The sequence below is a fragment of the Coptis chinensis genome, chromosome 8 (genome assembly GCF_015680905.1).
Source record: "Coptis chinensis isolate HL-2020 chromosome 8, ASM1568090v1, whole genome shotgun sequence".
In the NCBI taxonomy this organism is placed as follows: domain Eukaryota; kingdom Viridiplantae; phylum Streptophyta; class Magnoliopsida; order Ranunculales; family Ranunculaceae; genus Coptis; species Coptis chinensis.
The window spans coordinates 30,358,838-30,383,047 of NC_141463.1; the positions used below are offsets into that span (position 1 = coordinate 30,358,838).

Below are 24,210 nucleotides of genomic sequence, written 5' to 3' on the forward strand. Positions count from 1 at the left end.
ATTTTCAGCATAATAAAATCAACTTGGGGAGCTCCGACTCCGGTTCAAACCGGCAGGTTTAAACTTGAAGTGGCCTAGCTAGTTGGTAAAATCATGCTTGCGTGCACCTATATATATATGTTAATAATTAGATGCACTTCCAAGATACGTTGGCCGGAGGTGGCACACCAGGCTGTAGTCGTTCTTCTCACAGTTGTTTGTTGCTGTTTTGGTCGTGATGGCCTGTGGTCGTTGTTCTTGGAAAACACGTACGGTAGTTGACAGTCGGGAGTTGGGACTGTCCGAGTCCGGCCAGCTGGCCTAAGTTAATCGATCACAAATTTCAGGATTTTACAAAATTAAACATTATATATTCCGAAGGACCCATTGAAAATTGAAATGATACGTTCCATTAAGTTTTGTTTCTCGACAGTAGGAATATATAATTAAACCAAGTAAGGCCAGATTACAAATCTTCTCAATCCAAGTAAGTTTTGTGTATGAGCCAAAGGCTTACTAACCGAAAGGTTCACTTACACCACTCCACCCAGTAAAATTAATTAACGTGTTTGGTTCATTTTTCATCTCTTTTCTTCGGTAAACTGTTTGGCTCAGTTTATAACTATTGGCGAAATGGCTGTTATACTCTACTCATTGCCAATTGATATCGAGTTGAATGCTCATACTTGGTACCTTTCCAATTAGGAAAAGAACCACAATTAATTTTGTGAATCTCAAAACTGATTCACTGCCTACTCTAGCTGAGCAATCACTACAACAGAATCGTAGGGAAAAGACACATTTTTATGCGTTTTTTCTCATGAAAAACTACACGGGCAAAGTGTCGGACTGTGACTCGTTTATTGGGCTGCTTTTAATTTTGGGCTGCCTTTATGGGAATTGACAAAAAGTAGAAACAATTATGGGCCCAAAATATTTTGATATGTCCAAGAGTTCAAGGCCCAAAATATTGATATCGATCAATATATCGGTATACCCAAAAACCGATATATATCGGATATATCGGATATATCCATTATTTTGGTGACCATTCCAAACTATTTAAAATATCGGAAATATCGGAAATATCGGACATATAATATCGGAAATATATCGGAAATATATTGGAAATATCGGATTTATATTAAAAAATGGTCAAAAAGTCAACCGATATATATTGGATATATCGATTATATCGGCGATATAAAGTTTTATATCGGAAATTCCGATATATATCGGAAAAAAAGGGTTCTATATTCGGTGGATATATGTCGAAAATATCGATGTCGGTGTACCAAAATACCGATATATATATCGGTGATATATCGGATATATCAGTGATATTTTGGTCCATGGTTCCAACGGCATCACGTTGCCGCGAGATCGCACATTCTACGGCATCGAGTTGTCGCGAGATTGCACAATCCACGACATCGGGTTGTCGTGAGATCCCATATTCCATGAAAAGGAGCTGTCGCGAAGGATTTTTTTTTTTTTTTTTTTTTTCAAATTTTGAATACATACACACGTCATATGTATACCTTATTTTATTTTTTAGAGCTTTTTTATACATTCCAAGAATAACACCAAAACCTATAATAAAAAAATATACAATCGAAGTATAATTTTGGTATCTTGTGGCAATTTTTTTCATACGCTATAAGAAAAATTTGTGATCAAATTAATGAAGAAGAGTTTTGATAATTAACACAAACAAATACTGTATTTTGGTGAACACAATCATCTCGCGACAAGTTATTTTTTTTATGGTGGCTATAAAAAAAAATTTAAAACAAAAAAAGACCCACGACAACAACCTTCCGTGGATTTGTCATCTCGCGTCAACTCCTTATTGCAGGCATTACCTTTTCACGGCAACTTCTTGGCGTAGGTGATTTTTTATTTTTTTCAAATTTGAATTGTAATATGCACTTGCTTGCTGTCAAAGTTTATTTACAAAATTGAGCAATGAACGAGGTTTTAGATGCCACGAGTTGTGTGTGTGTGTGTGTGTAGAGAACTAGATTTAATAGGAATTAGAAGAAGTAGGTGCTTGTTTGATAAAAAAAAAATGAAGGGAGTACAATAATTTATATTATTAATGGAGGGGTGTCACTATCTTGAAATTGGTCAAAAGGGTGTCAATCCCATTAGTTGGGGTGTCAATACCACCGCCCTAATTTTAAAAGACTCCTACAAAAGAGTCGTCTGGCTCACCAAATTGCCTTGTAAAACAACGCCTAGTCGTGCGTCTTTTTATAGTTTGACATTTTTTTTAAAAAAAATAACACAAAAACCTACCTGGTTGTTCAAGCTCACTAGAGCTTTCCTTCCAAATAAAGCAATGACAAGACATTAATATAGTATATAAATATCAAAAATGAGCATTCGATAGCATTTGTTTTATATGTAGTTCAATCACATAGTATTAAGCTAATTGAATCACCTATTACAACAATCAAAAATGTTATTTTCCTACTAAGTTGCGCTTTAACAGTTGCCTCCATCTAAATCCTCCACAACTCAATAAATGCACAAATCGTCATTTTCGCCTCAAAATCCTCCATAGCTTGCTAATTGCACATTGCCATTTTGTTCACCTAATTTACAAGCAACATTTTAGATTAATAACATCAACAACCAAATCAAGGCCTCGAGGTATATAACTAAAACTAAATAACCTGATACTAAGACAAATTAAAAACATTCGTGAATAACCCAAACTGTCCACTATATTAAAAAGAGAACCAAGTAAGCCAATATAATCTTTTCTTCACTTGTGAACTCTCGTTGTTCATGCATTGACACAACATTAAAATCCTAAGAAAGCAACAAAAGGACATGAAACACCAAGATCATACTAACTATAAAAGATATTATTGAGCTATATAGGAGTAAAGATAATAAACAATGTTATACCTAAATAAAACGAGTAAAAATGGCTGGCCATTTGACTGTGCAGGAATTTTTATTAACTGTTGCAATAAATAAGTTAAGGTTGTCCATATGAATGTTTCTCAAAATTCATTACCAGCAAGTTGCTAAGAAAATCATGATATAAACGAAAGCATTGAATCTTAATGGCTCATCCTAGCACCTGATCCTGAAATTGAGAATAACTTTAAGCTATCAAATAATGATAACTTAGCGAGATTTTCAACCGTAAGATCAGATAGTTGTTTCACATAGTTTTAGACTATATATTGGTCAAGTAACTCAACAAAAGGAATATGTATATATGGATCGGAGTGGATGATCAATCAAGTAACTCAACAAAAGGAAGATGTATATAATTTTAGACTATATATTGGCCAATTAATTTTCAAGTACCTGTAGCAACAGGATTAGCCAGTGAATTAGACCTATGTGCTCCATTTATCTCACTTCCCCTCTCAACATACAGTGATGATTTTCCCTTTTCAGCATTTTTTGTACCTTGGTTTGAGCCCTTAACACAAACTGTTAGTAGATAGCATATTCAATGAAATTTATTGACTTTAGCAATTTAGTAATGAAGATACCTTTGTCATTGAATCAATAAATCGTACTCCACCATTTTCATTTCTAGTCAACGCAGCATATATTGAAGCCTTTTCTTTTTCAATTCTTTTCATCCCTTGTTTTGAGCTCTTCAAAGTAATACGAGCTTTTAGTAAACGACATTTTCATAAAACTTGTACACCTTTAGTAATGACATTACCTCTCCTCTTGAAATAGAATTATATATTCTTTGATTCATATCTCCAGCCAAAACATCCTGTTTTGAAGCTTTATCCTTCTTTGCTTTCTTTCTCATTTGTGTCGGGCTCTTTATATAATGCAAACCGTTAGTAATCGACATACTTCATAAAACTTATATACTTTTAGTTAATGATATTACCTCTGCCATTCCTTCATTAATATCACTAGGCATAACAACTTAACATGTAATGGAGTTTTTTCTTTCTTAACCCGTTTTTCCTCTTTTTGTTTGGGCTCTTTACATAAAACAAAACCAATAGTGAATAGCATATTCGATGACACTTAGTGACTTTCATATATTTAGTTATCAAAATATACATGTGTGCTCTGAAAGACTGTCATATCCTAAAGAAATGAAAGAAATTATTCATAATACCACACAACAGGAAAAAAAAATGTCTAAAAATTTACTTTCACTACAAGAAAATGGGGCTTTTGCCATGGATGACCCAGAACGTTTGCCATGGACCAAAGATGTCGAATAATTAGCCACGGTTGCTCTCTGTTGGTATTGTAATAGTTGTTGTAGCTTGGCTTAACAGTATTTTACAACCTTTCTCCACGGGCCGAACGCGTAGGTGTTCCCACGGTTTGGACCGTTGGATCAGATCTTGACACTATCGATTCTTTTCAACGGTTATACTGCGCCGACATAGATCCAAAATTGCTCCAAAATTTCTAGCCCACAAAAACTCAAAATATTCAGAAATAGTTAGAAACTAATCTCACTTCTAGCTTCCACCGCCTATGTCACCATCTCCTTATCTTCTTCCCTACCAGTTCATCCACCACCACCACCTCTCTAATAGTTCGTCACTACGGCCATCAAACATCAAAGGTAATGCTTACAAGTGTTTATTTTATTAAAAGTGTCTCCTTTTTTTTTTTTTTTTTTTTTTTTGATGGAAATTGATAAAGGGTGTTTTTTTTTGTTGTTACAGATTCTTGGCAACTCAAAGGACTGGTGGCTTGACAGAGGAAGGTTAGAGAAAGTCATCGTCGATTCTCCGTAAATTGCAAATCAACAAGCTAAGAGAGGCACTTGAAGAAGCATCTGAAAATGGGTCTTTGGTTAAATCCACTGACATTGATTCTGAATATGTTTGCAATGAGGATGGGAGTTTGGGGAGGTCAAGATCACTTGCACGACTTTATGCCCAAAAGGAGTTTCTTCAAGCTACCACACTTGCTGCAGACCGCATTAGCACATGTAAGGTTGTTTCTCCGCAATCCATTTTTGTATATGTTTGTGGTGATAATCTAAACCATGTGTGTCTTTCCTATGTTATTTCTAGCAGAGGAGCCATTGCTGGTCTTTCCCTGGGATCATAGTTGAGTAAGTTGAAGGCGAAAGTATGTGCTATTATATAGTTATGTCTGCCAAGTTTGTAATTGAGAAATCACTTTGATATTGAGATCTTGGTCATACCGGTTCATGCGTTCTCTGTTTGTGCTGACCCCGATTACTTCTATAAATATGTTCAAGGTCTACTTTATGGACTGAACGTAGGTGTTAGCTCACACGATATTGTTGACATTTAAGATGTAAGTATCATTGACTTGCGTGTTCTATTTTACTAAATGTGTGAAGACTGAAGGAAGGTTTTTGTTTCATGACTTTTATCTAACTTTCCTTTTTCTCCACAGGCAAAGGGTCTGGGCTATATGCCATGAACACCACTAAGGAGCCCGAATTTGTAAAAGAAATTGTTGCATCAACAGGGATTATTCTTGACCCAGTCTGCAGGTGCACTCTGTTAACTTGTTTGAGTTGTTACATTTTGTCTTAGTGTTTTAGTTGCCATTTACTAAGATCAACATGAGCTCCCACTAAATTTTGGTCAGTGTTTGAAAATCTATTTCATGATTTGTGTGACTTGTGTCGCAATTACTAACTTGGCTTTCATCAGAAATCAAGATAGTTGACCTTAGGCTTCAGGGTAGAAGGATCATGAAATCTATTCTATAGTCCTCATTGGATATGCACATTATGGCTGCTGTTAATCGGTCCTTACCACTTGTCAGTGCATCTAGAGGAAGCCCCCAGCAGGAGCAGGCGTGCTTTATTTTCTGAATAACAAAAATGATTTATTTTGGCCATGTGGTCATCTACTCCTTTTCCTTCCATGGGTTTCAAAATTGTCCTTTGCGGATATTAAAATCTTTTCTTTGTCGACAAGTTACCTAAGAACAATGAGGAAGCAAAAGTCCTTTTTGTTTTACTTCCTTTTTTCTTTTTTGTTCAACATGGCTCACTGTATATGAACGTTAGTTTCTCTGTAAAGTTTAAATATATTTACATTGATTTTGCTACTGCTTTTAGCAGGTCGGGCAAATTTGCGTCAACTTCATCAGGTAATTAATATATCCAAACATCTATGTTTATCTATATGCTCACTCGCCCTATTGTTTTTTTTTTGTGTCGGTCGATGAAACCCTTCATTTTTTCAATCAACTGCAGCTTCAGCATCAGGCTGTTGCAAGTAAGACTAAGACTTTGCACGATGCCTGTGATCGATTGGTATGTCCAATTCATGCTCTGTTAATTCATTCTTACTTTCTCTTTCACCTGTATTTCAATTTCCTTATCTGGAATGTAGTTGATGGAGAAGGAAAGACTCATAGAGTTTGCAGAAGCATTTCGGAGTCAGCTCAACTATTTTGATGAAAGGAGAACGTAAGGTTTGATTGCTATCTTATCTAGAGAGGATGTTCACTTTTGACTTCCCATTATAGTTTGCTATTATGAACTGAAATTTATGTCATTGCGTCTTTTCTTTTTTCTACTTAATTTCACATAATGGTCATACAAAAGCCTTAACTAGGACTACAGGTATCAATTCTTATTTTACTTGCACTTAATGAACTAGTAGAGGTCTACATATGTAACAATATAAACCGAATCTATTCCTTATATACTATAATCACCCATCAACGTTCTTGTTCAAGGCTTAAGTAGATTAAAATAAATGCCACCATGACACTTCATAGGGATTTGAAGAATGGTTGTGATTTGTGAACTATAGCTTTAATTGATAGTATTGTGGATCTACCAATAAGAAAATAGAAAAAAATTATGGTAGCTCTACACTTAAATTTTTATTTTTATTTGGTTAACATCATGGTACGTTATAGAACCTCCTTAACATCTCGGCCCAAACGGCACCCCCGATCTCCTTTATCTAGGAAAGAACACAGAGAAATTTAAGCTCTATTTGAAGCTGTTTTTAGAAGTTTTTTTTTTACGGTAATATGTATAACATTCCTCCAATCCATAAAATTTTCTTCCAGTATGTTCCCCATACTTTCTCCCGACCCCACACTATGTCTAGATGGTGGGGATTATAGTTACTACAATTGCAGCGTGATGTATGGTATCTGATATTTACCATTTCACTTCGCATGCTCATAGATCACAAATAAACAAAATTATGAACTACACTATCTAGTTTAAGATCAAGTAGCTATCTAAAATGCGGTAAAAGGAAAGTGCATTTTCAGTTGATACCACCGTTTACAAAAACAAGAAAATTCCGAGATATATGATTGATTTTAGTGTTGCCTTAAAAATTGGACACAGTGGTGGCAAATCCATGGTAGGAAGGAAAAACGGTGGAAGCTATCAAACTACACTATTATATGACTATAGAACCAAGACTACCTGAACTTTTTGGCGGGTAATACTACAGAAACAAAAGTATAACAAAGAAGCAGTGAATAATAGCTGTTGTTCAGCAAATACGTTTTCCCATTTTAGAAATTTCAGAAGTTGGGAACCAATATTACTTTTAAACTGAAAGTATTTTTCTCTTTGATGAATTCGTTTCTTGATTTCTTAAATGTGCTTTCTCCTCTTCTTATTGCCTTCACAACCACAAAGTTTGGATCCATTTTCGTCCTATGATATCTTTTTCAAGCTGTTCTATCAAAGGGTAAGCAACACCTTTTTAACTCTATAAATAGTCATCCTCATTTGACACAAACATAACAAAATTTTTATCATTGATTCTTTTACCTGGGTTTTTCAGTATCTTTATTAATGACTTCTACATTGTTGTTTAAACGATCAGATTCTATTGCTGATAGCATACCCGAAGGGTTGAGGCAGAGCCGGTACCATATGAAGCGATGCTTCGCAAGGTATGCTTGAAGGTTAAATATCACTTTGTCTTGTTTGAACTAGTCTTGGTTTCTCATTGAAGAGACATTTGAAAAACAGATTTGTCGAGAAGGGGAAATGGTTAATGAAAAGGAAAGATATAATGGAGGAACTTGAGAGGTCGATTGAGGACAAAGCCAAGCGAACTAAAGTAGTGGAGAGTGTGCTTGGTTACATTCTGTCTTCGACTCAGGTGCTTATAATCATCTTTTTTTACTCTGTCAATATTCTTTATATACTTGAAAAATGTCGCTAATGTGAAGAAATCATTTATTTAAAACTCGCAGGAGGCAGCCGTTGTTCCTCCTTATATTACGTTTTCAGTACAACCCAATCCTGGATTCTGGGAATATGTTAAGGTGTGCGCCGATGATTTGAAAGTAGAGAGCATAACCACTACAGAGTACTTGGAATTCAAAGACACAATATATGATGAGAAATGGTATTTTTTTTTCATTCTTATATTTATCAATTTGAGTACTGGAGTTGTGGCTAATATGATGGTTGATGGAACTTCTTATGGTTTCGTTTAAAATAAAATATGTTTTCTATTATTCTTTGTCATCATTAATTTATATTTTGTAAGTTTAGATGTGGTTTAGCTTAAGGCAGATGTAAGAGTGCATGTTAACATTAAAGACTCTCGAGGGGAGAGATGAAAATGCATTGGAAGTAGACTTTGGAGCATTTGATGTTTCATTGCCTCGTTTGGCTTTTTTCTTCGTCAATTGGAAATGGAGTCAGCTATATCTCTAAGTTCATGTCCTCTAAGCTGAACGGGGACTCGAAGAGTGCTAAACCTTTGCTAGACTACTTACTTGCCCTTAATCATGTTGGAGAGGTATTTACTTCTGAAATCCAACTATGAACTAGATGATGATTCTCCTATGAAGTAAAAATGATTGTGTCTTCATTTCAATTTTAATAATTATCCATTTCTTGGTATTTGAATTCGCAGAGTCTTATGATCAATGAGACTCTCAGTACTGTTGACAAGCTTCAGGCCGCATTAATTGTGGCAGATGTATACCTCAGTTCACTCCCAAAAGATACATCGTATCAGAACTTCGAGCAAAGGTGAGTATTTTCACTATGTTTCACTGTATATATTATTGTCAAGCAAATGTCCTTACACCCTTACTTTTGCTGCCCTGTTGTCACATGTATGCAGGTTCACGGAGTGGGTTTGGATAAAGGATGGGGGGGATAATGCAGAAACTGTTAAGGAAACAATGGGATTACTCTCAGAGGTACTCCAAGCACCGGATCCATTGAAATTCTTTAGCGGGGCTTCCGACTACATTCAACATTGTCATCTTCTCCATACATGGCTACTTCGGCAAGCGGATGTCCTTGGCTTTGCGATCTTCGATAATGGTGGTCGTATGTTTAAGTCTAATACTTTAGTAGTAGTAGTTAATAATCTTCCATTGGGTAAGTAGAAATGTGCCATGAAAACAGGTTGTCTATATTTTGGATCAAGTGAGGGCAATGGAGGAGGAATTACTATTCAGGATTAAGATGCAGGGGTTGAGTGTGAATCCTCAAATTCTTGTGGTAAGTTGAATACTTACAGAAAAAGCCATCTGACTTGTATAAGGATTCAGTTGATCAAATGAATATGGTCTATTTTCAACAGGTTACAAGACTGATACCAGATGCTCGGGGGACTAAATGCAATCAGGAGTTGGAGCCTATTCTCTATACTAAGCATTCCCATATCCTCCTTGTCCCATTTAAGCCGAAAGTGTCTGATATTGTCGCTGAACCTTATATTACGACGTTGTTTGTTCATCAGTTGGTTGAGAATGTTGATGAGTGTATGGTTCTTGATAATGAGGCTCTTTAACTCACTACTCCTAGTTGTAAACATTTTTTAAAACATGTTGTGTTTTGTTTATTTAGTAGTTTTAAAGGTTAGAAATTTATTCTTGGTTCGATTTGTTTATTTACAGTTAGAGATTTGAATCATTTGATATCTGCTACTATGTCTGGTGTGATGTGTTGTTTGAGGTTCCTGGGACAGTTGAACTCTTATTTAAGGAAGTTTGTTGTTAATCTGATCCCGTTTCCGTGTCTTCACTTTTTTATGGTGGGTTTTGTACTACTTACTTCACGTGGTTCTCAACAATATAGGGCTTTGACTATGCCGGAGCTTACTCAACAAATGTGGGATGCGAAGAACATGATGTGCGTTGTTGATCCACGATATGGGAGGTACTTGACTGTATCTGCGATGTTCCATGGGAAAATGAGTACTAAGGAAGTTAAGTCGATGAACAAATGATTAATGTGTAGAACAAGAAGTCAAGAACTTGTTTTACTTTGTGGAGTGGATTCCGAATAATGTGAAGTCTACTGTTTGAATGTTAAGGATAAAACAATAATTATATATATTTTTCTTTTTTTTTTAATCTGAAACATTTTGGCCACGGCCACTATCTGTAGCCTTCTGATAAAAAAATGTTATGGTAGCAAATTTACTTTTGCCACGGCCTTCCTCCCTCACAATATCTGAATGCTACGGCTTATCCAACGGCCATCCTCAGTGGAACTTGCAACAACTTACGCCACGGTCACAAGTTATGGCAATTGCTACGGCAATTGCTACGACTTTCCCCACGGTCATTCTCAATGGGAAGTTACTACGGTAATTAACTTGAATAGCAAAAACAACTTTTCGCGATGGACCGTCGCATCTACCCACGGTCTTGGGCTGTAGCTAAACTTTTTTACCGACAGGTCAAACCTTAACAAACGGACTTGCAAGGGATTGATAGTAGTTAATAGCCGTGGCTAAAGCTCTTTGCCCACGGGTTTGGGCCGTGGCTAAAAGTCTGCTTTCTTGTAGTGTTTAAGACTAGACAAAGTGAGATAGATATACTGTAAGAGTATAACGATTAAACACCTTACAAATATTTTCAAAGAGACATAAAAAATGAAAGCACAAATGAACAGAAGTACAATAACAAATACTCAAGATGTAAGGGAGAATAGGATTCAGATTTCAGAGATACAAGCTTAATTAACTTGAATAGCAAAAAACAACTTTTAAACGATATGCAATCTCTAAACAAGGACTAATACAAACATTTCCCACTTTTAAAACAACTTAACATTTATCCAAAACCAAAAAAATAATAATAATAATAATAAATAAATAGTGTACTCAATGGTTCATTTTGTGCTCTTCCTTTCACCGGTTCCTACTTTTCAACAAATATAAAAACAATTCAGATTTTTTTTTTTTTTTTTGGTCTTTCAAAAAAAAAAACAAATATAAGAACAACTGAGAGAAGAGAAATTAAATCAGGTACTTATATTACTAATTACTTAACAAACAATCGATTCAATATGCAAGGGATTGATAGTAGTTAGATACTTAGATATACACTTGTTTCATCAAATATAAACATATCTTGACAATGTGAGCTCTAACATATCAAAATTGTAGGTGCTGACTAGCAAAGTCGGTAAAACTTTTGGGTGATGATACCAGAGGTCTGAGGCTCAAACCCCGCCAGCATCAAAGAGTTACTAATCACATTTAAAACAGGCTTACCAATAAAAAAAACAAACAAACAAATCAAAACTCGATTTCAAAGCTAAATCAATTTTCAAATTCAATACAAAATATGAACAATGACAACATATTGGAACTACATACACTTGATTTGAATAAAAACAACAAAACATATCACAGCTTAAAGTTTGCTTGAATTTCAATCAAAACCTATAAAATGAATTGAATCTTGCAGCTTAATTGATAAATGGACTGAAAAAGATGTAACAATCTACAAGAAAAATTGGACTGAAAAAGATGTAACAATCTACAAGAAAAATTGAATTATCACAGTTAAAGCTTGTAAGCTAAAGAAATGAGAGAATGGTGAGTTAAATTGAGAGAAGAACCTTTCAATTATCGCCTTGGAGATTCTAGGTTTTTTTATTTTTTTGGAAGGAGGAGCAAATCGTCATTACAATCCCTCTCTAGAAGGAGGAGACACAAATTGGAAATGAGGATGAAGAAAAAATAGAAAAAAAAACAGGTTTTGTGTTTTCGGGAAATTTGAGAAAAGGTTTTGGACCATATCTATTCTACCCTGTAATGAGGCGCATGCAAGTGAGCCGTTTGCCGTGGAAAATTCCGTTCGCACCAATACAGACGATTGTACCCCCAGTTTCTATCTTAAAATACAAAAGAGTCAGCTAAATACAAATGTAATAGTTGTTTTATTTAGGGGCTAAAAAGTAAAAAAGAAACTTATTTTATTGATGGCGTAAGCTAACTTTCTTAATTGAGTTGTCTACGTCAATACAAACTATTGGACGATTTTGTCCCTATTTTGCATCTTCAATTACAAGATAATTGTTTTTATATTATTTTAATATTTGTTATGTTTTAGGGGTTAAAATGTATTGAGAATTTTTTTGAAAACATTGGTCGGTGCAAATTGTGGCAGAGAGTGGCGTAGCCACGTGTTCAAAACTAGTTTGGTTAAAACCTTATCACGTGATGATGCTCAGGTGTCTGAGTGAACAAATGACCCATAAAATTAGGAACAAAGACGCATGTGGGTACGTGTCGATAGTAAAGACGCTTGACCAGGGTCATTTAAAGTGCCTCAAATATGCTGATTTGGTGTTGTGAATCACGATCCGAAATTGTTACCAAGGTGGTTTCATGCTCTATATATGCTTACCAACTCTCACCTAGACATTGCCTCTTGTCTTTATCCATCAGGATTACTTAGGTTACGACTTGTAAATTTTGACTTTTAATTTGGTGAGCCTACCAATAAACTAACCTATTCAAAGTCAGACCAGCCAATTAGCTTGGAATTCAACTAATTAGTTCATCAATGCAACAATGCAACTAGCTAATGCTATCTCTAAAAAAAATAATAATAATAAATAAATAAATAAATAATACTAACTAATGCAAGTGAGAAACAATTCTGCACTGGGTTGACAATCAAAACGTGGCTTTATTATAAACGAATCCCACAAATTGTAATCTTAAGTCGTGCAGCATGTTGTGAGCACGCATATAGATACCTCTCCCCCACGTGAAATATGCCCTTTCAGTGGCTGCATACTGTACATTTGTGTGGTTTGAAAACAATTTTACTATTCGCTCAATTTTGCTGTTTCATGCAATGAACTTATGAGCCATTGACAACTTTGCATGTTAATAAATTTTATTCTTCTTTCTAATTCATAACTGGTAATGAGAACACGTTGATATATTTGTCCAATAATTTAATTATTTTTTTTTTATAAAATAATTTAATTTATTTAGTGCAATATATAGTGCATAGTGGTGGAGTCCAACAACTCATCAACAAGCATTAAGAATTTGTAAAAATAAATTAAAGGTGGATCAGTGATGACTGAATGTGGCAAGACATTCATGTTTGTTTGCAAACAAAAAGTTATGCCGACGTGCCATTTGTTGAAAAACACGATTTAAATCCATGAACACCACTTTTGACTTGGGTCCTTGTCCTCCTAACCTCCTAACAGCACCAACAGCGTTAAGGTTTAAAGACTGGTACGTGTCCTTGGCCCAACCTTTTGGGAGAATCCTCTTGCTCCGTACTTTGTGCTGAGTGGTGATTGCACTCAACTAGTCTAGGGCTCATTTCAGCACTTGAGCAACCATTATTGCTCCTTCAAGTACCTGGCTCTCAGCTAACTGCCAAACGTGCACATAATCCAGGGCTCATTTCATAGTTCATACTTCATACCACCGATATTTTTTTTGGTAAAGATACCACCGATATATGAAAACTTGTTAAACACTTGAACCAATATATTCAGGAAAATATAGAAAAATGGTAATACTAGGCTACTGGCCTACTCGGTGGATACATTTCGGCAAAATTAGGCTACTGATTATCTAGATATTTTCGGCCATGAACAACAAAATCATACATTCATACATAACCTTGATTGCATAAAGTGAAGAACATGCCCCCAAGTGGGTTGTTTGGTTGTTTGAAATTACAACCAAGTCGAGTACAAAACGAGTAGAAACCATAAGTATGCTTTTGCCAATATTTGTATGATTTTCTTGTTTTCAGCAAAGTTGCGTACAAAATGAGGAGAACCCAGAGAGGTCCACAGACTTGGAATGGTATACCATCAGAGCAAGGAACAATGGCATCATTTTAGTTTGCCCTCATGCTTAAAAAGTAAAATAAGAATTGCAGTTCTAGAGTAGGCCTGCGCACGCATGAATCTGAACCCTTACAAAGTGTTTAGTGATGCAATACACACACCTGGCCTCTTGCCGTGATGAGTAGTCTCGATTCTCGCACACACTTACAGCCTGCATACAGTAGATTTTCTCAAACAAGAAAGGCTTGAGCTACCACGAGAATATCCTCGTAGGGATGAGAGTTTTGAGACCGTTGGATGTGTAATCCAACGGTCCGACAATTAAAAACAAAAAAAGAAAAGAGAGAATGTGAGTTTGTTTTTGATTTTCAGACCGTTGGATCACACATCCAACGGTCTCGGATCTCGTCCCTATGAAGATATCTTTGGGGTAGATGAACTCTCAACAAGAAATTGGTCAAAGGCCCGTTTTCCAATGAAAATAACTCTCATAACCGGAGTTTTTTTTTAAGCACTCTCAAGGATAATTTTCGGGTGAAAATACTCATGAAGACAAATATCTCAAATTTAAAATAAATATTTTTCGATCTTATATTTTTATCGTTTTGGCTATGAACAGTGAGTATTCATATCTTATGTTATGAATAATGATTGTTCATATCCAAATAGATAAATGTACCTCACACTAGGGGTGTGCAATGGGCGAAGTCAAAGCCCGGCCTAAACATTTAAAGTCTTTTCGGTTATTAGGGGCCGGCCAATTCCCTAAAAGTCCCTATAGTAAGGGGGGGTCATAAGTCTAAATTTCAAGCCCTAACCCTACCCTAAGCCCTCTTTAACAGGTTTAGGACCGGGTCGGGCCGGCTTATATATTTTCTTCTTTTCTTCGCGATCGGGTTTAAAACTCATTTATATTACAAAAAATTCAAAGATTTGCAAACTCAAAGTCCCACCACTTTGAAATTTGAATAACAACCAATCTAAGTAATAATTTCGATAAGTTCAACAATTTAAAATGCATATCCACAATCTAATAGCGGAAAGTACATAGAGACTCATATTTATATTTCAAAATTACGGTTAAAATGCACAAGACACATTTTGGAATGAGCTTTCACTAACATAAATCCGTTATTTCTTGTACTCAAATCTCACCAAAATTACATTTAACATTGAATAACACAAGACAAATAAAAGTATGGAATGAGTTTTTCCGACGTCAACAACCTTTTTCATTAGGCTAGTGCCCAAGTGCTCATTATTGTTCTTGGCGACTAGGTTAGGCGGGGGAGTTGTGAAGGTGTCGTGAGTTGTGAGAGATAGAAACAATTAGGTTTACAAGTTTTTATGATATAAGACAAGTTATTAAGACCCATACCTGCACGGTGAAGTGATAAATTACAGCGGGCGGTGTTATTTTAATTGAAAATATGTAACAAAAGAGTTTGATAGTTTAAATTGTGTATTTTTTATAGTGAAATTATAACTAGGGCTTGGTTAGATTGGGGCCTATGTTTGAACCTTAACCCTCGACCGCCTTTAGCGCATTAGGTAGAATTCCCCGCCCCTAAACTCTGTGAGGGCTTTAGTTGTGAGGGCTTTATAGGGCTTAGGGTCGGGTCGGTCAGGGCCGGGCTAGGGTCGTTAGGACCAAATTCCCACCCCTACCTCACACAATATATTAATGTATGAACAATAATTGTTCATAAATCATATTGAAGTATAAACAATGATTGTTCATATTCCAATATGTTATTATTGATCATACATTATGTTAAGGTATGAACATTGATTGTTTATCATACCCCAAATAGGTATGAATAATGAATGTTCATAGCTCTTATTAAAATATGAACAATGATTGTTCATATTTCAACATGTGTTGCTAATATTTTAAAAACACACTGAGTTTTTAAATTAGTACATTACTTTTTAAAAAAAAATTGGGTTAATATTTTCTTCAATTTGTTGGATACTCTTCAATATTAGATCTTAGTTATGAGTTTAAGACATCCTATATTGTTATTTCGAGAAGACATGTGTGTCTAGCTAATAATAAAACTTGATTTTGATACTCATCTTATACATTTAAATATTTGATAAGTATTTTTCTCATTCAATTTTATTAAGTAGAAGCTACATGTTAAATCTATTGTATATACTATTATCAATTTCAATCTCAAATCCTCAATAATAGTCTCTAATCAAGACAATGACCATTAAACAACCTGAAACTGAATGAATTGATAATATTTAAAGATGGGATCCCAATTAAAGATACTACTAAACAAACAAAACAATCTCTTTCCATTTAAACATTTTTTTACCTTACGCCCTTCACCTAATAAACTAATTTCCCAGTTCCAGTCTTCCGCCAGTCAGGGGTTGGTGGATCACCAGTAAAAATCTAACAAACCCTTGGGACCCACCAGTAATGAGGTAGATGAAAATTGAGATAGAGAGCGCAAGTTTCCAACCCACCAAGTCACCAACTCAAACAACCATGAGCCGTCGATTAAAACTTGATCAAACTCATAAAATGATAAAAACGTTAAAATGTGTCGGTGGAATAAAATTTAAACCGTTGGATCTAGAATCCAACTCAGCAAAATCAAGAAACAGAAATAAAAAAGAATAAAATAATCCAAATGCGATCTTACTTCCTTTTCTTTCGTCTATAAATACAGAGACTTATCACACAGCAGAACTCGCACTGAGCAGAGACATTTGGGAAACCACCTCTCATTTCTCAACTCTTGGGGATTTCATCAAGGTAGCTTTCCCACTTCTTGTTTTCACATCTTATTCTCTCTGGTACAGATCTAAAACTACTTTTGTACTTGAGATCTAGTTAGAGTTTAGATTTCCAAGATCTCAACTTTTATTATATGTTTGACTGAAATTCTGTTATGATTTTAGGACTAGTTTTGGTTTTTTTGTTTCTGATCTGCATCATATAATGTTTGGAATTTTCTTTTTTACTTTATTCGTGTATGAGAATCTAGACGTGTTTGAAAAGATTCGTTTGTGATTAAATGGATTCTTTTTTGGCTTGTGTAGCTTGATATAATAATGGAGTCTTTCCTATTTACATCCGAATCTGTGAACGAGGGACACCCAGACAAGCTTTGTGACCAGATCTCAGATGCAGTTCTTGATGCATGTCTTGAACAAGACCCCGACAGTAAGGTGGCTTGTGAGACATGTACCAAGACAAACATGGTTATGGTATTTGGAGAGATTACAACCAAGGCTAATGTAGATTACGAGAAGATTGTTCGTGATACTTGCCGTACTATTGGTTTCGTGTCGGATGATGTTGGTCTTGATGCCGACAACTGCAAGGTTTTGGTTAATATTGAACAGCAGAGCCCTGATATTGCCCAGGGTGTTCATGGTCATCTTACTAAGCGCCCTGAAGATATTGGTGCTGGTGATCAGGGACATATGTTTGGTTATGCCACAGATGAGACTCCTGAGTTGATGCCCCTTACCCATGTCCTAGCTACCAAGCTTGGTGCCCGTCTTACTGAAGTTCGCAAGGATGGTACTTGCCCCTGGTTGAGACCAGATGGAAAGACCCAAGTCACAATTGAGTACATTAACGAAGGTGGAGCCATGGTTCCCACTCGTGTCCATACTGTCCTTATCTCCACTCAACACGATGAGACGGTCACCAATGACGAGATTGCTGCAGACCTCAAGGAGCATGTCATCAAGCCTGTCATCCCCGAGAAGTACCTAGATGAGAAGACCATCTTCCATTTGAATCCATCTGGTCGTTTTGTTATTGGTGGACCACATGGCGATGCTGGTCTCACTGGACGCAAGATCATTATTGATACTTACGGTGGTTGGGGAGCACACGGTGGTGGTGCCTTTTCGGGCAAAGATCCCACCAAGGTGGATAGAAGTGGAGCTTACATTGTTAGGCAGGCAGCCAAGAGCATTGTAGCCAGTGGTCTTGCTCGCCGTGTCATTGTGCAGGTGTCATATGCAATTGGTGTACCTGAGCCATTGTCTGTTTTTGTGGACTCCTATGGTACCGGCAAGATCCCTGATAAGGAGATCCTCCAGATTGTAAAGGAGACCTTTGACTTCAGGCCTGGCATGATTGCAATCAGCCTTGACCTCAAGAGAGGTGGAAATGGGAGGTTTTTGAAGACAGCCGCCTATGGTCATTTTGGTAGGGACGACGCTGATTTCACATGGGAAGTTGTTAAGCCCCTCAAGTGGACAAAACCCCAAGCCTAACTTTCCGGGAACTTGATGGTAGCCTCTGTCTCTGATCTGGTTCTCTTGTCATGAATAATGTGTTTGCAACTTGCTGTTATTTAGATACTATCTTTTGTCTTTTTCGTCTTTATTTGACAACTTTTTATTTTATTTTTATTCTGTTTTATGTTGCATGTAATACCAGCTAGTGGAATTATTTGGATTGACAGGAGTAAAAACTAGATAAAGACTGTATTTGTAGTGGAAAATTTATACGCTCTATAGAAGAAGACAGTCTCTGCGGAAGAATGATATCAAATTTCAAAACACTCTTATATGTAAATTCCAAAATTTAGGTTATATAAATTAGCAATGTAGGAGTTAATCTATTATTAGAATTGCTGTATAGCTAACAGTGGGGAAGTGAGCGTAGTAAGGGTAGGAGAAGAGAGAAAAGGGTCGTGAATGTTTGGTATTGAACTCCACTGGCTGTTCGGCGTCAGTACAAGGATCCTTTGTTTATAATGTTTGGTACGGCGTATTCAGGCTTTAGAAGCCCTCAATGTTTGATACTGAAGCCCATAACGCTTTAAGAAGATCGTTTGTTAATCTGTCTATCCAAGCGTTGTGCGTTAAGGGTTTCATCGTTCCATTCATATATCACACTCATAGTCGCAGAGGCCAACAGCATACTTGCTCTGTAGATAACTACGGGTTTTAGATTGTTTGATTATCTCTGTTTTTTCGTTCTTCAGTTTTGTTCTAATGGAGGAGACTGTTGGACGCCATAAAATATTGGGTAAAATATTTACCTATCCTCTGGATTATTTACGCCAACTAGTTATTCAAAGAGGGGAAGCGCATGCTTTTCAACGCCGTTGTGACAGGAGGAGTTTGGGATGAACACTTCCAGTCTATGGAGTCAACTGGACTCGTGAGCACAGGCACAACGCCTTTAACCATTCCAGATTGGATCTTGGCTTCACTAATTTCACACTTACATGGGTCAGTTGAAACAATTATAGCAGTGTTATCAGCGTAGCTGTAGGTTGAAAGTTGAAACCCAAATCAAAGCCTAAAATCTACTGGGACATTGGTCGGGCTGAGCTTTGGACGATTTGGATTCCCATCCGTTGTTGACAATTGACATAAAGCTATTGGATATGGCATGGTTTCACAAACTGTAGTGGAACTTTTGCTCTTGTGAATTTAAACCACTGTACATTTATAGAATAGGCAACAGCATAGGGGCATAACTGCTTTTGCAGGGCACCGTGACCACCATCAATCCATCATCATCAGTCTCTTCGTCTAGTGTCAACCAGCTAATGCAACTCAACTCGGACTACACTGAGTTGCGAAAGTATGTACAATGGAATCTGTTGATTCAGGTCAGGAATGCAAAACTTTCTCAACAATAAGTGTTATTTCCCAGGGTAAACTTGCGAAGGACTTACTCCTGAGCCTCGGACTCCAAATACTTGGTATTTATCAGTACGAGCATCTCGAACCATGGGCCAACTAACACATAGATAACCAAAACAAAATGACAAAGAATCTTAACTTAGAAGTTGGAAGTAACAGGGTTTGAGATTTAAGTTTCTTGGAAGTTGGAACAGTAGTAAAACTAAATCATCATAATATGCTTGTAAAGATAGAGCTATTGACTTTTCGTCCTTGTTTCATCTTCGAAAAGGAGGCAATGCAATTGCAATTTCTTTGGTGAATTGGTGGCGCTACATTATTGCTCCAGAGTGTTGATTGAGAAGTAACTTACCATAAATCAAACATGGTGCTGCCAATTCTGGGCTTTTCATTAGTTGAGAAGAGGAGGACGTGAATACGTGATAGCTCTAGAGAAGGGGCCAAGTGGGCTTTCAAAAAATTGCGACTGGATCTTCCAGATTAAGTTATACGAGAATGTGCGGTACAACTAATTTCTTCAGATAACTGATGCATTTGGCATGTCATTAGTTTTTTCACATTACCAGTAACAGGCTAACAACCATAAATAAATCAATGAAAACAAGGCAAACACGACTACAAAAGGTATGTAGAAAAAAGAGAGGAAACACAGACAAAAGGGAGTGAATTTTTGCTCCCAGCGTTCGTGCCTCCAAGAGCTCCAAGCGAATTACAAGCCACACACGTATCACCAGTTCCAAAAAAAAGGGGAAGTTAAGATTATCAAAATTTCAGTTTTACTGATTTGTCCTTCTTAAAAAAAAAGGAAAACAAAATCAAAAGACGAAAACGGGGCGATGGAATACAAAAAAGAATTTGAACAAAAAGATAAAAAGATCGAACCTCTTCATCTTTTTCCCATACATATTTCCCAAGTTCTCTTCTCCAATCCAAAAACGAACACTTCTCTCTCATAAAAAATACTTCCTATGCATGAGTATTATTTAGGTGAAACAAACATATACCCAAAGTTTGTCAAGGTTTAAAGTTAGTATTTGAATGAGAAACAATGATCCTACTTTGTTGCAGATTTCCTATTGAATTTCCAAAATAAGTAATAACATCATTTTTCAAAAGGTTCGGTTGTTCCTTAGTTGTTTGACATAGTAACAATGCATATTTGATTATCAAAGATGATGTAGGATCAACCAAATCCTAACCCTGATAAGAGATAGCGCCCACAAGTAATGAATACATGTACGTTTCTTTATTTCGTATTTTTTTTCCTTTGTAGTTAGGAGGAGGGACAAACATGTAAATTCAGAACTTTTGAGAATCTTCTGCGAGCTGTAGCTTCCTTTTTTTGTGGAACTAGTGATACGTGTGTGGCTATTAATTCGCTTGGAGCCCTTGGAGGCAAGAACGCTGGGAGCAAAAAATCACTCGACAAAAGGAATCCACTGTATTCAAAATGTTGCAAAACACATAACATAGGAAATAACACTATAGAAGTCTGATAACATATCTTCACATTTCACTATTAAATCACCCCTGTGCTTCTTCTACTAACATCAGAAACAGCCAAACAGGTACATACTTCTTATTTCATTATTCTAGTATAATAGTACTCCTGCCACAAGGCACGCCATCAACTTGTTCAGGATACGTAGGTGCACTGGCCATAAGCTGCAAAACCATATCAACTCCAACATTTAGTTAAAAGTGTAACCATGAAAAAGGACACGAAAAAAGTGGTCAATTAGCACTAGTTCAATCTTACATGGATCAGTTGAAACAATGACAGCACTGTTGTCGAAATAGCAGTTCCAGCCATGTTTCCCAGCAGCTTTATAGTACAAATTCATGGCAACCGAAGCATGAGAGACTATATTGTTTGGATCGAAACAGCTCCCACTTTGTCCTATGATGCTGCAGTCCACTCCATTCTGTTTGCAACAGAAATCAAGATTGGCCCTTAATTTGTTCTCATCAGTTGATGGCTTCGCAATACACCACTTGTTGCCCATATCATCTGGCACAGCCTACACCAACATATGTGTGGTTCGAACACAAACATATGAACAACAACATCATTGGCTAAGAAGCTGAACATATTTTACCCAAATGAACAACACAGGTTGAAATCAAGAAGATGATGATGGAAATTTATCCTTACCATCATCTTGTTCGAATATTTCGGCCTATGCATCACCTTTCCAATGTGATCAGTAGGGTAGTCTATCGGCACATAGGACTCTGCATGAGAAAATTGGAATCAGTCAAACTTAGTCTAGGACTGAAGACATTACTAACGTGATACTAACACACTATACACCATAAGTTGGCCCTTTTATTTTTTACTTTGTCACCATCAGTCCTTCACATGTAAGCACAAAATTACACAAGCCGGTTGAGAAAAGTCAAATGGCAGAGAGATTATGTATAGGATGCATTAAATCTTGGTCATATTTGATTTATGAAAAGTGAAAAATGGTTCATCCATATAATTAGCATATTGAACAGTGATAGATCAGGCGTCTGCTGACATTGAACCTGAGCTGTTAAAACCCATATATGAAAATATCAAATAAACAAGAGGTGGTATTTCGGGAAAAAACAAAAACATGATGCTCATTTCGATCTTAATAGATCAAATGGTGAATACAAGTCATACAAGAGGCTGGCTAGATCAAAGTAGACTAGGACCACGATTGCATAGAAAGCTAGTTGAGATTTGAGCAACAAAGTGAGGATACTTCATATATTATATGTAAAACAGATCCACAAAGATGTGTGAAGTATCAAGTAGCTCAGTAACAGAATCCATCTCATCACTCCTAAAAAAATACCAATTTCAAACACCAAGTCCTTGAAAGATAAAATATAGATGAAAAGAAACATAATCTAAACAATGCAGTAAAAATGTGCAATTGTTAACGTAGAGCAAAACAACCAAGATTTTAGAGAGTACTAGCACTTAAGCTCACCAGTGCAAGATGCAAAACACAACAGAAAAACAAAGAAAGTCAGTGGAACAGAGGCTAAGAACAGCTTTCTCATTGCCATATCAGAAAAAACTCAAATAAAGCAATGGAAGATAGGACAATGAGCAGAAATAACACACTTCTAATGAGAATGAAAGATGGATAGAATGGAGAGTGGATGAGGGTTTAAATAGAAGAGAATGTGCGAGCTAAAGAGCCCAAAAGTCTCATTAAGTAAGGCCACAAAGCAGGTACAACCGTACAACCGTACAAGTCTCTATATGCCAGTAGAGAGGTTGGTATAATTATTTGTATGGACCAAAAGACCCTCAAAATTCAGGAGGAATTTTCAGTAGAGGATTTAGTGTAGGGAGTATTATAGTCAGAAGATAAGTAATGTGAATATCATGCCTATCTTGGGCTGGTAGGCGGGGACCTCAAGTCCTATTGGCTGTTGATTTCATTTTAGTAAATGAGTTGTGAGTGCGTACTATTTAGAGGTGTGTCAGTTTCATATTTCCAATGCACTCCTCTAGACCTTCTAGTGGTATTGTCATTTGTGGGAATACTATGTTGCCTCTTCTAGTGAGGATTAGTGGGTTACCACTTCCTAATATCAGTTTTATCAAGAGAAAGATGTGACCAGCAACATGGCACATGGGTGGTTGGAAGAATATTTTAAATGCCGCCACAAAAGTCCCATTGAGCTGTGCTGGTGGAGTGGAGCCAAGATTAAGTGCAACATTGATGCCACATGCCACATCTGATCTCTCTATAAAGCTACAAAAATCACAAAATTGTGAGCCCTGGACTCCTGCATTTATGATTTGTATACAGAATCATCTGAACTTGAACATTGATCATATGAAAGAATAATGATAATCAGAACTCATTTTTTGTGTGGTTGTCATTTTCTGATGGTAATTTCCCAATAACCCATAATATCAATATGTTCCCAAGTAGTAATCATTCTTCAATTTTGACTTTTCAACCTCACTTTTGACACTTTTGCCCTTCTCCTTATTTTTAAACAATGCCCACGTAGACATGCAACACTCTCTACTGCACACAACTCTCTCTCTTATTTGAAGTGATTTGATGGGTGTGGATGGATAGATACCACGATTATCTTAGAGATGAAGAGATGCAAATGAAGCGGTCCACGAATGCATCGTGGTTTAAAAGCCTCGAGATTCGTAAACATTAAGATGGACGGTTATTTACATTAACACTGTTCATATACTATTTTTATTATAAAAAAATTATTTTTAATAAGAAAAATGTAGAAATAATAAGATTCTTGTAAAAATAACAAGATAAAAATCATGAATTAAACCAACCCATGTATTAAACCCTTAAAACTAAGCAAAATCTACACGACATTCACAGGACATGTTCTGGTTCTACAACTATCATCAACAAAAATTGCAAAAGCACCAGAAACTAAGACAAAACATAAACCCCAACATAAAAACTGAACATAACAACAGAACATAACAACCCTTAATCTTCATCGTCTTCATCTTCCTCCTCGTCTTCATCTTCCTCGTCTTCATCATCGTCATCATCCCCAGAACTGGAACTATCATCATCATGTTGGTCTTT

At 36.3% G+C, this 24,210-nt stretch overlaps 4 protein-coding genes across 18 annotated transcripts; 2 read left to right on the forward strand and 2 right to left on the reverse strand.

The window, feature by feature from the left end:
- Positions 1 to 2,328: 2,328 nt before the first annotated feature.
- Positions 2,329 to 11,966, reverse strand: LOC147481011 (uncharacterized). 2 transcript variants are annotated; one of them, XM_086578058.1, is made up of 5 exons: positions 11,792 to 11,966; positions 3,680 to 3,787; positions 3,501 to 3,608; positions 3,310 to 3,427; positions 2,329 to 2,579 (listed from the first exon to the last, which is right to left on the reverse strand). In XM_086578058.1, exons 2-5 carry the CDS (start codon positions 3,773 to 3,775, stop codon positions 2,533 to 2,535), a joined length of 369 nt encoding a protein of 122 aa, XP_086434184.1. In that variant the 5' UTR covers positions 3,776 to 3,787; positions 11,792 to 11,966; the 3' UTR covers positions 2,329 to 2,532. The 2 variants fall into 2 exon arrangements, with proteins under 2 accessions (XP_086434184.1, XP_086434182.1); XM_086578056.1 differs by lacking the exon at positions 11,792 to 11,966 and adding an exon at positions 3,860 to 3,919.
- Positions 4,422 to 9,199, forward strand: LOC147481012 (sucrose synthase 5-like). 14 transcript variants are annotated; one of them, XM_086578044.1, is made up of 11 exons: positions 4,422 to 4,558; positions 4,662 to 4,930; positions 5,016 to 5,073; positions 5,207 to 5,265; positions 5,368 to 5,467; positions 6,047 to 6,075; positions 6,182 to 6,241; positions 6,321 to 7,860; positions 7,940 to 8,072; positions 8,167 to 8,720; positions 8,838 to 9,199. In XM_086578044.1, exons 8-10 carry the CDS (start codon positions 7,760 to 7,762, stop codon positions 8,410 to 8,412), a joined length of 480 nt encoding a protein of 159 aa, XP_086434170.1. In that variant the 5' UTR covers positions 4,422 to 4,558; positions 4,662 to 4,930; positions 5,016 to 5,073; positions 5,207 to 5,265; positions 5,368 to 5,467; positions 6,047 to 6,075; positions 6,182 to 6,241; positions 6,321 to 7,759; the 3' UTR covers positions 8,413 to 8,720; positions 8,838 to 9,199. The 14 variants fall into 14 exon arrangements, with proteins under 14 accessions (XP_086434170.1, XP_086434172.1, XP_086434173.1 ...); XM_086578046.1 differs by having other exon boundaries at positions 5,016 to 5,056; XM_086578047.1 differs by having other exon boundaries at positions 5,019 to 5,073.
- A 4,519-nt stretch (positions 11,967 to 16,485) lies between the features above and the next one.
- Positions 16,486 to 18,486, forward strand: LOC147481013 (S-adenosylmethionine synthase 3). Its single transcript, XM_086580293.1, has 2 exons — positions 16,486 to 16,775; positions 17,063 to 18,486. The coding sequence occupies exon 2, from the start codon at positions 17,075 to 17,077 to the stop codon at positions 18,254 to 18,256; it is 1,182 nt and encodes a 393-aa protein (XP_086436419.1). The 5' UTR covers positions 16,486 to 16,775; positions 17,063 to 17,074; the 3' UTR covers positions 18,257 to 18,486.
- On the reverse strand, positions 17,187 to 22,825 carry LOC147481014 (major pollen allergen Ole e 10-like). The gene is made up of 4 exons (XM_086580294.1): positions 22,609 to 22,825; positions 21,798 to 21,877; positions 21,402 to 21,663; positions 17,187 to 21,307 (listed from the first exon to the last, which is right to left on the reverse strand). The coding sequence occupies exons 1-4, from the start codon at positions 22,685 to 22,687 to the stop codon at positions 21,279 to 21,281; spliced, it is 450 nt and encodes a 149-aa protein (XP_086436420.1). The 5' UTR covers positions 22,688 to 22,825; the 3' UTR covers positions 17,187 to 21,278.
- Positions 22,826 to 24,210: the final 1,385 nt, after the last annotated feature.